The sequence below is a fragment of the Vicugna pacos genome, chromosome 21 (assembly GCF_048564905.1).
Source record: "Vicugna pacos chromosome 21, VicPac4, whole genome shotgun sequence".
NCBI classification, from domain to species: Eukaryota; Metazoa; Chordata; class Mammalia; order Artiodactyla; family Camelidae; genus Vicugna; species Vicugna pacos.
This window is the reverse complement of record NC_133007.1, coordinates 8,123,378-8,137,237: the sequence shown is the minus strand read 5'-3', so window position 1 is coordinate 8,137,237 and position 13,860 is coordinate 8,123,378. Positions and strand designations below refer to the sequence as shown.

The 13,860-nt window shown below is 45.2% G+C and overlaps 1 protein-coding gene across 8 annotated transcripts in view; it reads right to left on the bottom strand.

The window, feature by feature from the left end:
* Nucleotides 1-166: 166 nt before the first annotated feature.
* The window catches only part of ABL2 (ABL proto-oncogene 2, non-receptor tyrosine kinase), a 94,577-nt gene continuing 80,883 nt past the window's right edge, over nucleotides 167-13,860 (bottom strand). For 4 of the 8 annotated variants that reach the window (XM_031688808.2, XM_006199629.4, XM_006199630.4 and 1 more), the window contains 4 exons: nucleotides 13,528-13,617; nucleotides 10,357-10,530; nucleotides 9,588-9,821; nucleotides 167-9,278 (listed from right to left, as the gene is read on the bottom strand). In XM_031688808.2, the coding sequence (XP_031544668.1) occupies nucleotides 8,107-9,278; nucleotides 9,588-9,821; nucleotides 10,357-10,530; nucleotides 13,528-13,617 (1,670 nt within the window). In that variant the 3' untranslated portion in view covers nucleotides 167-8,106. Of the gene's footprint in view, nucleotides 9,822-10,356; nucleotides 10,531-13,527; nucleotides 13,618-13,860 lie in introns of all 8 variants that reach the window. The other 4 variants (XM_031688806.2, XM_006199625.4, XM_006199626.4 and 1 more) reach the window with 1 other exon arrangement.

Below are 13,860 nucleotides of genomic sequence, written 5' to 3'. Positions count from 1 at the left end.
GAAGCCACCCCCAAAGAGGACCATTCTAAAGACCATGCCAGCGGGATGCTTGCTCAAGCAGCTTCTTTACCTCACAGACGTCTATTTTATACGTAGAGAGAGAAGTTCCGCTTACAGTACCTATCAGTTAAAATCATGGGAGAAACACTCCAATCACAAGCCCACATTGCCAATAAAATATTGCAACCTTTATTTAAAATAAAACACAAGTTGCAAGCCTTGTGAGACAACAGGCAGACAGCATTCCCCTTTCAAGGGCCTCATTTATTTACATCAAGTTTAACACTGTTAGCAGTTCACAGTCAGACAACAGGGTGAAAGTATTAAATTAGAAAAACAAAACACCTGAAAATATATTACAATAACAATTAAGAACATATACCTGACAACACTGGTAGTGTGACCCATGACTGATGAGTTTTCAGTTAAATCCCATATTGTCTCACTGTGTCCCCTTAGCAATACACACAGGGCAGGCCCCCCAGACCCCCTCTGCGCACCCACCACACATACACCTGCAGAGCGTGACCTTTGGTATAAACATTAAACAAGTTTTAAAGAATCTGAATCATAGGTTTCAAGGACAAAGTTCTATCAACCACCATGAAATGTTCAAACTTATTTTTGCCAAGTGAGCATAAAAGTAGGGTTTCTCCATGGATAGTCATTAGAGAATCAGACTGCAAAAAGGAGGAGTGTGGTGTCCACCCAGGAGACGGGGTTCGGAGCATGCACCAACAGCTCAGCCAGCCTGTGCGTGGCACACACACTGACCAGGGCACAGCTTCCACTCACCACAGGGAAAGGTCGGGCTCCTCTCTCTCACCCCTCTCCTTTCTTAGTGAGCAGGGCGGCAGTGCACCCTCCACACAGATCTGACGTATCAGTTTTCAAACAGACGCCCTAAAACACTGTAAGATGAGTACCTCACTGTTCCTTCTAGTTGCTGAATACTAATCTCGCTGAGGGACAAGCAGCCTAATCAAGGTGATTTCTCAGGATCTCCGCAAATCTCCCTCATAATGGAGTCCCAAGAACAGTGGCCACAGTGAAAACCGGCTTGTCACAATGCAGGAAGGCTGGTTATCTGGCCCTCATCTACCAGAAACCTGTCACTTGGCATTCCTGCCACTCACAACACATGGTACGGTGCTTCTGAATTGTACAAAACAGTATTTGGATTCTCCACCAATGACCCTAAAGTATCACAGGATCCCGTGAAATCTCAATCAAGAATAAATCTGGCATACCTGTTAGGATGTTAGAACTGCTGAAAAGTAAGTATCTTTATATGTGAAAATTTTACTAACCAGAAGTCCCATTCTCCAAGTGAAGTTTATGATGCTTAATTACATGATTTAAAACTCCTATCCTGAGGCTCAGAAGCAAATCTTAAGCAAGCTCCAAACAAACTCTGTATTTCCTTTCTGAAAGCCTGCTGGCATTTGACAGTCTGCCTCCACCGTGTCCTAAAGAGTGGGCTAGAGTGTTCCGAGACCTCAAGCCCCGCGTGTATAGCTCAGCAGCTTGCAATGACACGCAGGACCTGGAAACGTGTTGCTTCGAGTACGATGATGAACAAAGAATCTCACAGAACAGGCACAGACAGCGTGCAAGGGGTGTGGTCTGAGGACAGTGTGGGGCCTGGCCTTTGAATTTAAAGGAGACACCCTTTCCCTTAGATGGTCTGCAGGTCTGAAGATCTGCTCACATGCCATCTGTGACCTCAGGCTGAGGTAACAGGGTCTCGCTACTGTGTTCGGGTCACACAGTAGCGGGGAGGGTGAAGGAGATAATTTTTCTAGGAGAGGTAAACAATTCCAATTTTGTAATCGTACATAGTGCACTTGGAGGGAGAGGAGGGTCCAGTCAGCGTGTCCTCCCACCAGCTCCTCAAGCTGACGGAGAAGAGTGCAGCAGGCTACCAGATCAGCACCCCGGGTGGAAGGACATCGCACTGACTGCAGCCTGAGCCACTGCGACCCAAAAACTTCATTTCTGCCAGTTCTAAGTCGATAATCGTGCAACATCAACCCAGCTGACAAGTCTTGGCCTCTGCAAAATGCACAAAACCCATCTTTGAAGGCACAATCCTCTAGGAATAATCTCTACCACTCCGCTCCCGATCGGCCCAGAATCAAGACCGCCTGGCCAGGCCTCCTCACCCAGAGAGAAACACTGCATCTTCTTACCCCGATTATCACAGGGTGCAGCCTTTCCTAATTGCCTGTCCTTTGGATCTAGGCTATTGAGTCAGAAGTGAAGGAAGTATCTTGCATACTTGTTATCTCAAGACAGACCATACACCTCAGGTGGGGGCATGAAAAGCAGCAGCCCAGAGCAGAAACTCGTCTCTTTGGACACGGCAGTAAACGTCACAGAAGACAGGCTGGAGCTAAGACAGTCACTTGGGCAGACGCTCTGAAGCAGGGCGCAGCCCATTCCACTGCCCTGAAATCCACCCACACTTCCCCAGTGATACCGGAAGATGGGATGCCAGTGAAGGTCTGGCTGTAACAGAGCTGCAGCAAAGCAGGTAATGATAATTGTCACTCCAAGCGCTTTTGGCTTGCTAAAAAGCTAGCCTTGTATCAGATTTTGTAAAGTCTGGTAGATGGAAAATTGGAACTCTCTCCAAAGAATAAAAATATCTTGACCGTTAGGAGTAGGGCAAGTTTTAGAACCAGCCCAAGGCCTCTGCTCTCGGACTAGTGAGGCTGTGGTTAGCAGCAGTTTCCGTGTTGCCATGTAGAAGGTACAGGCACCCCTGGGGCTGCCCTTTCCTGTTTCTCTCCCGCTCCCACATAGCCCAGACTGAAGCAGGCATTTACAAAAGAACTAAGCTACTGGCTGACAGAAGCTAAGAAATACAGAGAGCTGAAGTCCACTGATACATAGTAAGAAACTTACGTCCAGAGAAACTTACCTACATAAAGGGGACTGGTCACAACAGGTGCTTAGGGCACAGAGATGGACCCCAAACCCAGGTAGAACAAGTTAATGCAAGCAAGATGACGGAACCCCAAAATCATCCAGAACAAGAACGGAGACAACACGAACTCCTGTGGGGGCACAGCCTGACAGTAATGACGACGTCAGTGGCAAAAGTGGGAGGGAGCGGGGGAGGTCAGACCGCAGCGCAGCTGTAACGCACAAGCGGCCGCCACTGCAATTCACTCGTGAGTGTTTTTATAATGTAACAGGTGAGTTATGTTCAGCTACTCCTCTTAGAAAACAAAAATAAACATGGATGATGAATATCAAGCTCATTCATAACTGAACGGGAATCCTAGAAAAGTGCACTGGTTCTAGAGCCATCTCTGACCACCCCCTCCCCACCAAAAACCCCAACAAAACGATGCAGGACATCGGTTAAAAAAGACACTGTCAACATGGACAGGTGACAAGTCTGCTCCCACCATATTCTGGGTCCTAAATGGCTGAACATGTGGACAAACGTTCAAGGGTGAGAGGGTCTCGTTCTCCTTGAGTCAAGGTCTGGAAGGGCTTCTTTGTTCTGGAGTGAGTACACGTGAGTACTTTTTAAAGATTCTTAATGAAACCAGAAAGTTGGTCCCTAGTTTTCTGAAGTTATTCAGTGCTGAGCTACAGTTTTAGCAACACACTCACTATACCTGCACATATGCATTTAGCAGTTTCATATTTATAAACGTGATAAACCACAGAGCTGACTGTTTACACGTCGGCATTTTCAGGTCCCCCACAGGCAAAAGCTTCTAAGTCAATCAGCAGCGAATTAGCCGTTTTATCTTCTAAATAGACATTAATAATACAACCTTTCATTACATTTGATACTTTTCTCAAAGTGCTTTCATATACATTATCTCAGTTATTAAAATGATGTGAAACAATAAAGTTTTTTTTAAAGAAAGAGGAATGTAGAACTAAGGTTTTTAAAACTTAAGTTGTTATTTCTCTACTACAAAGTGCAGATTGCTGTGTCACTGAGGTCTGTCCAGAAGAAGGACCCCATAGAACTTTCTTCAGTTACTGAGTTCTACTGAGTGCCTGCTTTACTAGTGTTGCCATTACTCAACATTCAAGCCCCTTAAGGTCCGAGAGTGCCAGGAACGTGTGCTTTAGAAAGTGTGCAGCACCATGCAGACTGATTGTCGATCTGAGCCACTCCTTTTTTGCGGCGTCTCACAAGGCAACAGGAATGGTAGGAAGAGCCCACAACGAGAAACTGAACAGACCTGAACTCTAGCCTTGGCTCTGCCACTGATTAACTGCGCTGAGTATGAGCAAGTAAATTAACCATCCTCCCTTCCAAGTTCTTACGCTGTAAAGACAAGATTTGCGGTATTGCTAGTGTTCACACAGCACTGGGTGTCCGAAACACCTGGCAGGATTCTTGGAAAACGCACTGGCTGAGACCCAGCCCCGCAGGGAATTCTGATCTGGGGTGAGGCCAATGCACTGGGGTGGGGGGGTGTTTTTGTTAATTTCTTTTAACCCCAGGAAATTCTGTCGCACATCCCTGGCTGAGACTCACTGGACTAAGTATGAATAACAGTTGTAGTAAACGCTTGCGGAGTGCTCTTACGTGCCAGGCACTCAAGCTAAGTATCCTACACACGTTACCTCCTTTAATCCTTACAACATCGTGAGGTAGTTACTATTATTACCCCTGTTTTCCAGTGAGGAAACTAAGGCCCAGGAAGTTTAAGTGACTGGCCTTCTAGACTGGTTTTAGAGTGTGAACTCTTAATCACTATCTATACTGTATCCTTTAAACTCAAAAGCTCCATGACTTTGTTAAATAAATATGGGTGGTGCCTTAGCAAAGTCAGCATTTCATTAACTGGGCGCTATTTTATTAGCCAATTTTCAACTGAATTGTAGGAAAATTCGACTTTTCAACACCCCAAAATGCAGCTGGGAAAGGGTCTCCACTATACTGACCTCAGTGTATAGAGGTCATCTGGCAAAACACTGCATGAATTTCTCAGGGCCAATTTCTTTTAAGGCTGTATCTGAAAATCATGATGGAGATCTGTAGGAAAATATACATACTTTAATTTACATAAAGCCTTTTAAGAAAATACTTCACGTAAAGCACAATCAAGATGTATTCTACACAGAACACTGCATTTTTAGGTAGTAAGTCTAAACTGAAATCCCATTATCTGTACATAAGATTCAGGCTGTGGCACCCCAAAGGTATGCACACATACAACCACTGTAGAAAGTATTCAACACCTTGCAGAGGAGGTTTTGTTCCTGCTATCTGCTTTGTTTTTTAACTAGACAAAATTAAACTACATTTTTAATTTCTAAAAGCAGTTTTCTCTGCTTTGAATTCAAACTTTTAAATTTACATATGATTATTTTTAAAAATCTGGTCCTTTTCAAGTGGAAAAAAAGAGAAACCTCAATTATACTTTACAGAAGGTTGACAGTGCCTCTTTAACCTGACCCTGAGCCCTCAGCTCCTGAAGTTACACAGTTACAGCATCATGTGGATGGGGGTGCTACAACAGTCAGTGCTACTCTCGACAGTGTTGAGAAAAAAAGCAATTCACGAACGAACTGAGCACCTACTGCAGACGAGACAGAGCCAGGTGCTGCCCCTGAGTAAGACCCAGCCCCACCCTCAAAGACTGTTCTTCCAGAAGAAAACCAGGGAGCTTAAATACCCTCAGTAGTGTTCCTCCAAGGCGTATTTTCAGTAAAGACCTCTTGCTTAAAAAAAAAAAAAAATCCCCTGAAAAAACAATTATAATCCCTCAACCTGCATCCACAAGGACAAGGATAAACTTAAAAAGCAGCATAATAATATTCTAAAGTTTTAGCTTTCCCTGCCCCACCCTTAAAAGGCTAATTGCTAAAACAACTTCAAGTTTATGGAAATACACGATGAAGGAGAGCGGCAAAGAAGGAGGTGGGTGGAGGACTGCTGGTTTTTACATCCAAGTTAAAGGGAATGCCATCTCCTCTTCCAGCCATTACAGAATTAACCAGATCACCAGCTGCCTGTGCTACATCTGTAGGTAACAGACAGACGTGGAATCACCCAGCCCCTGAAAGGAATGCCCAGAACTGTCTCCTCCCTTGTTATCCTCCTCTTGGCCTGGGACTCCTTTGGAACAACCATGGTAAGAATCAAGGTTTCCTTTCTTTCTAATGAAAACTAAATTTCCTCCTTGGGCAAAGATGCCGAACTCTGTCCAAAACAGTTTTTCCCCTTAGTGTTCTAGCCCAATTAATACAATCTCAGCAGTTATAAATTTCATTATCTGCTACTGAGCAAAGGCGAGAATGAAAAGTTTGTATTCAACATAACAGACTGCACAAAAGAGCTTACCAGAGGGGCTCTCAAAGGAACAGCTATACCCTTATTTGCAAAACACCCTTGAGAACATGTATCATTACTTTTGTTTAATAAAGAGATGGAGCTATCGCTTGACAGTGGATCAACGACACAGCCCAGGAAGGAAACCCACTGTGCATCAAGGTTCAATTCCTATCTTCCTAATACTCCTTTGGGTGGAAAAAATAATATATTTTTTTATATTGGGTTCTCCTTGGGGAGGGGGGAGGGGGAGACACAAAGTTTTAAAAAGAGAATTAAAAAGAGAATTAGGTGGTCAATAGAATTCGACCTGATACCAAGAATATTAGTAATACCTAACCAATTAGATTTGTTTCCAGATTAGGGAGCGATCCTAATTAGCTTCCATAATAATAACTGAATAGGGAAGGAAAAGGAATCAAAAGGGATCTAACTGATGTCCCCTGAAAATGACCTGCTCCTTCAATTATGTATTCTTCAATTAGAGGTGAAATGATAAAATAAATATCAAAGAATATTCCCAATATGATCTTTACAAACAAGAACAACACTGGCGGTGGTCGGGGGTGGCCAGTACGTGAGAGGAGGAAAGTACGTGAGAATAACTTAGGGTGATGCATTTAAAAACTGTACAGAGCGAGAGAATGCTCCTCCCTACTCTCTACCTAGACTGGGTCTCAGCTGATAAGGGAGAGGAAAGGTACAGAGCAACAGCCACTAGGACCAAGCCAGCTTCTCCCCTCAGCCACAGGTCTCTGGGCTGACCGCTGGGTTTCAAGAAGAGACTCTTCCCCTGGTATTTAGTTGATGAGCAAACAGCTGCTCAAGCCCTTGGCCAGCACGTCAGTATGCAGGGGCAATGTATCAGAAGAGGAGGCCCCTGTGAGACCTGGACATGACCATTATTTTCAAATCAATGTTGCTTAATGCCCTGAATGCTGCCAGGAATAAAGGAAGACAACCTGCAAGGAGCAGAGAAGAACCACCACGGAGACCTCTGTGCCTGTGGTCTAGCTAGGCACCAACAAGCAGAAAGCCAGTCCTGACCCACTAGGAGGTAATACGCTAGACTGGGTGAAGTGACTTCTGTGAAGCAACGTAAGATGTTAGGAGGAGGTTTCAATCTCCCTGACTACACTTCCTAGCATTCTTTACTTCCTGCACCAATTAACACACCAATGGAAAACAGGACAGGAGCATACAGATAGAGCCACGTTTCCTAATTTTGTATGTAACCATCTGATTTGCAGTTCTTACTGCAGCAATGACCTGGAACGAAACCTCTCCTGGCACATTCCCAGCTTTCCTTTCTTCTGTCCCATCCAGTAAGTTATGAGTTGGAGCATCATCCCCATTAGTACCTACTGGAGCCCCAAGTCAATTCCCTTCTGTGTGGTGCAGAACAAGTGCCACAGCCAACACAGTCCGGGCACAGTCCCTGCAGCCTTGCTGGGAGCAGTCGTGTCTAACCAGCTCACATCACTCCAGCCAGGAACGGGCTGGACTTGGTTCTTCATGGCACAACGTACACATGTTCCCTGATGTTCCAACGCAGCTTCCAATCCTGTCCGTGACTGCCCTGCCCCCACCCATCTTCCCTCTCCTATGGGTTTTGCTTTTTGCTATTTTTGAGATGAACCTGTAAACGTGAGAACTCAGAAATCTGAGGTACTTCACAGAAACACACTCAAGTATCAGTCTTCCATTTTTTGAAAACAAGAACACAGGAAACAAGTCCCTCCCCCTCTCCCCTCAGAAACGTGTGCGTCTTCCCACTCGGATATCAGTGGCTACCTCTGCACCACGTCGCTGATTTCCTGCACACACGACAGTAAGTTGTTAAGGACAGGGTTTGCCCCGGGCACACCAGCGGCTGCAGAAGACACCTGCAGCTCCTGCAGGCTGAGTTCCAGTTTGCTCACAGCCTCGCGGAAGGCAAACTTGTTGCGAGTTTGGGGGATGCAGTCCACATAGCCTGAGCAGTAGTCGAGCAGCTGGTGTCCAGTGTCCACCAGCTGGCTGTTGGGCACAGGTTCCGTGATTGCACTGGACAGTAGGTCAGCACATTCCAGCAGGGCCTCCTTGCTGATTTTGTCAGCTGAGATTTTCTCGGCTGCCTGTTTGGCTTTTCTCAGAGCCACTTTAGTACCTGCTGTGCCGTTGGCCATCCTGGCTGGCGAGATGGAAGGTGTGGGCAGAGGCACTTGAGGTGGAGGCATCACAGGCCTCCCAGCTTTCCCCCCGACGGGCACTGCCCCTGGAGCTGCCTTTTTCCCTCCCTCCGGTGTTTCTGACGTGGGCTGGCCTGCAGGCGGCTCTTCGGCGGAGTCTGAGCACAGGGACGGATGCTGCAGTAGCCTCACCACTGGTGGGGGGGGTGGGGCACACTTTGGTTTTACCCGGCGGGGTCGGTCCTTGTCTCCAGAGGATGTGACCTGATGCTCAGATAAGAGCTTGAATTTATTCCCCTGAGAGTCTGTGCCAATGAGCTGCACGTCAGCTGGAGTGTGCTTCAGAGTGGGTGAGATAAGGACTGGCACTTTGTGGTTGTGAGTGGTGGGGAGGGCGGCGGCAGCCTTGGCTGGAGAAGACCAGCCTGCCTGTTCACCATCCTCTGGGACTCCAGCCATGCCAAGTCGTGCCCCACCATTCCTCTCCTTGCTCTTTGGGGCAGCTGCCCCTCCAGCCACCCCTGCCCCTGGAGAGTCCTTCTCTGTAATGGCTGGATCCCCAGAGGGGGTTCTGAGAGGAAGAGCTGTGGCTCCTCTGGGCAAAAGTTTGGCTTTTGGTCTCTCCCTGGTTGGAGCAGCACCTTCCTCTGATTTTTTTGCAAGTGTGTCATTGGCCCTGTCCACATTCTCTTCTGGCTGAGAAGAGGTGGACACTGTCCTTTCCAGCTGGAGTTTGGACCTCTGGCAGTTCCTGGGAAGGGTCATTGCCATCCTATCCTGCTCTGGAAGCCCTGAGGACATGGAAGATGTAGAGTTTGACCTTGGAAAAGGCTTGGAAGTGTCATCACTGGCTGTGGGTTTACCTGCTCGTAAGCCCAGTGTCTTTTTGATTAAGCGCGGTGTAAAGAAGCCTGTGAGGCCAGACCACCCCCCGCCAGCAGCGCCACTGCCCCCACCCCCACCACCGTCGTCATTACAGAGGTTCCTCTGTGCAAAGCTCCCCCCATAGCACTTGGGTGGCACCAGATTCGCCTCTTGCTGGGCAGGAGTGAGAGAGAACCCATCAGCATGCTGTAGAGAAGCAACAGATGAGAAGTTACCCGTGAGTTCATATTTCTTGTGGGGCTGATTCTCCATTTCTCGGAAGGAGCTGCTGCGTTTGGGGGGTGTGGGAGCATTTCTCTTTTTCATGAAGGAGCTGAAGAAGCCTCCCTTCCTGTCCCTGGTGAAGCATGTCTCTTTGGCATCTTCCAAGAGGCTGCTGGGCGACTTGTCTCTTTGCTTTCGAGGCAGCGCTGGGGACCCACTGGGGGCCTGTGCACTTCTAATGAACCCTGATGAAAAACGGCCAATCAGTAATGTGAAAGGTAAGAAGTGACTCATTTGAGTTAGTAAGGCTGGACTGTAAGAACTTTCCAGCATCTATGAAATGTCAGGTGTTAGCAGGACTCAGAGAAAGCTCGTAAGTGCATTATCATTTCACACACTGCTGTTCCAATGCGATGTGGGATATAAACGGAAACAAAAACCTGAGGTTTTTACCTCAACATTCATCTTTTCTCTAGAAACTACAGCATAACCTGGCCTCACCAGTCAGGCTCAATGATGAAATTTTGGCCGAACTGTGAAGACAGTAACTACCTGGAAATCAGGAGCTGAGGAAATGGAGTGGGAGACAGAGCTGTGCGCTGGACAAACAGATCAGGACTACTCACGCTGTCGATGCAGAGCCGAGGACCAGAGAGGTAAATAAAACAGACGCCAGCCACACTTTCCTCGGGGAAGGCGGGAAGGAAAGCGGAAATGGAAGCATCACACCCCATGGCTCTTTCAACAAGGCAGTCTGACTGCCTGCCTAGGGACTCATACCTGGTGCTGAACTGGAAGCAGAATTTTCTGTGGCATCTTGTGCCCCTTCAATATTCTCCTTGTTCTCCCCCTGCTTCTTCAGCGTCCGGGTCTTGGAAGGAAGTATAGGCAGTCGGGGCAGATATGGAACAACAGATGATGAGGAGGCAGCTCTCCCAAGCTCTTCAGCTACCTCTGTGAGGAAGACAAGAGGACTGATAAAAAGAACAATTTCATGACACAAAGGGGAGTTTCTCTTTTCAGAAAAGGCATACAACTAAGAACTGGAGGATGCAGCACCCAAGTATGTAAGTCAAGCCACAGAGCACATACTCTTTACATCTGGCTGCTTCTGCTCGGCACTGTCTACTGTGGATTCATTCATGTTACTGCACGTGGCAGGGTTTCTTCTTGTTGCTGTGTATTGTTCGAGTGTGTGAATATACCAACACTCGTCCATTCTCCTCTTGAATATTTAAGCCGTTTCCAGTTTGGGGCTGTGATGAATATATTGCTAGGAACATCCTGCTATGTGTCTTATGCTTCACAATCATATGCACGCACACACCTAGGAGCAGGACTGTTGTTGGGCCATAGGGAGCACAAAAATTCAGCTTTGTTGGGTCTTGCCAATCTGCCTCTCCAAACTGGCTGTACCAGTCCACATCCCCATTAGCACTGTATCAAAGTTCTGGTTACTCTGCATGCTTGCCAGAGTTTGACTTTATGGGTTTTTTGGTTTGATTTTAATTTTAGCCATTCTGGGCCAGGTGTGTCATGGCATCTCATTGTTTTATTTTGTACTTCTCTGATGAGGGGCGATTTCCTGTGCTCATTGGTCGTTTGGATATCCTCATTTACTAAGTGCTTGCTCAGAGGATGAACAAAGCAAACATATGTCTGCAGGTATTTTTATTTCCAGGTTATGCATTGCAAAAAAGAGAAGGGCAAATACAATCCATCCACTTTATGCCAATGAAGCAAATGAGGCTCCTGAAAATGTGTTCACCCCCATTAGCATGCCTCAGCTGACTGACGCAGCCTGGTCATGGGTTTTGTGGCTTTTACTAATAAGGCAAAGACATACTTTGCTATTCATTCCTGAACAAAAATGAAGTATGGATCTATTAAATTGTGATTTTTTTTATTATTTAACAACTTTTTGGGGGGTAATTATTTAAAAAATTGACAACTCACCCTCCCCGCACCAGAGTGGGTACGTGACACATAACCCAAGCCACGCCAGTGACACTCCGTTCTTACGCTGCTATACACGCAGCTGGGAGGCAGACGTGGGCTGTAAGGATATGACCGCAAGGAAGCTGACAAATGTGTTCCACGCCACTTGGACAATTAAGAGGATGAGATCAATGTAGGAACAAAAGTAAAGAGATAATGGGTGCATGAAAGTAAGCAAAGGAGGGAGAGAGAAAGGGGAAGGAGACTTGAAGCTATTTGAGTCCACAGCTTCAAGTGACCCAGAGGTCAGCACCATCCTGTTTCTCCTTGGTTTGGTTATGAGGCAATTAAATCTTCTTATTGCTTAAGAAGAGTTTGGGTTAGATTTCTTTCACTTACAACTAATAAATACATCCTTTTCAGGTAGGAACTATGTCATACCTCTACATCCTCAGACCTAGTATAGTGCCTGCCACAGACTAAATACTTAATAAAATGTGGGTTCAACAATGTTAAATTTCTTGCTTAGCAATTTTGAATTGAAATTAGCTTTGAAAAATTGGTAAGGGTTGATTTTCTAAAAGGATATAACATTTTCAAGAGAAGCAGAAATATTTAGCCAAGGACTCAACAGAAGTTAAGAGCTTACATAAAAGTACCAAAGAACTGGACCCTAATCTTTGGCCGATATTCACGACTTCTACCACTTCCACCACTCCGTAAGAAATAAAGGGCACACAGGGAAAAAAAGCTGTGACAGACGGCTGCTCAATCTGGCCCGAAGGCAAGCGGTGCTCCCCCAGCCCGCAGAAGGTCCCTGCATCAAAGGACTAGGATGGAAACACTTTTCACTGAACCTCGCTGGTGCACTTTTCCCTCTCTTCTTACCCACAAGGGATAAATCACTAAGGGAAGCAGACAAAAATCAACTTGTCTGATTTCCTCTTCCAACACTTTTTAACTTGAGCTTAAGTACTAATAAGTTCTGTGTTCAATTATGAAGGAAAAAAAATGTGGGAAATACGTATACAATTCTGAAACTGTATCAAAATGTCTAATAGGCAAGTATAAGTAAGAATTCTGTGTTTTCTCTAGGGTTAGTCTCTCTTTATAACAAGTAAGTTTATCATTTGACTTCTGCAGAGAATTTTAAAGAGGCATTATATACAAAAGTAGGAAACTTCCTCTGTGTGTCTACACATTTGTTTTTGTTTTTTTAATTTCTTTTTTTCAAATTGAAGTGTAGTCAGTTTATAATGTGCCCATTTCTTGTGTACAGCATGTTTCAGTCATGCATGTACATACATGTATTCGTTTTCATATTCTTTTTCATTATAGGTGACTACAAAATATTGAATACAGTTCTCTGTGCTATATGGTAGAAACTTGTCATATATTTGTTTTTAGGTAAGAAAATGGTTCTCACTGCTCCCAGCTTAACATTCTCATTCTAAACTCCTTTCCATGTCAATATATTTAAGAATATCATTTTGAAGTATTTAACCATATGGATATAATAATTAGCAAAACAGATATTTAAATCATTCTTAACTATTCAATATTATAAACCAACACTCTGATACAACATCTTTATAGCTAAATCTCTGTTCATACTTATTTTCTTAAGATCTATTTCCAGAAATGGAATTTCTAGATATTGCTTTTGTGACTTGGTTCTGCCTCTGTAGGTGTTGTTCAGGGAGGTGAAAAACATTCTCATTTTTTTCCTCTTCTCTTTCCTACATCTTGTTAATGCTTAACCACTGAACTTATTCTCTTCCTGAAAAGACTGAATTTCTAGTTAGAATATTTCAATATTAAAAATGAGCTAGAGACGCAAAGATACATTTTAAAACAGCATAAAAAGCGAAACAAGAATAATAAAGGCCAAGAATTAATTCAATACCCTAAAATGGAGTCTCAGATTACAAGAATCTATCATTTTTGAAATGTTACTACCATCACCAGCACCCAGAGCTAGCCACCACCAACAGTAAATCACCAGATTCTCACCTTCAGAAATGCTAGAGTCATGGAACATGGTTTCAAAAGCTTGATGTGTTTCAGCAAAAGAGGGCCTGTCAGCAGGACTCCACTTCCAGCCTATGTAACAAAAGAAAGGCACTGTTAAAAGCTCCTTGCAGGAATTAAATATCCAGTGGCCTGATGGTGAGCTCCATGCATCAGGACATGCGCTTGATAAAGCAGAGTTACAGCAAGTTCACGATGACAGTGAGGCAGCAGCTTCTTAGTTCCAAATTCAGGGGTGCAATGAACCCACTTCCTAGGGCTGGTTCTTCCATGCAGCCTCAGCTCCTATTCCCTCTGCTATACGGATGCAGAAGG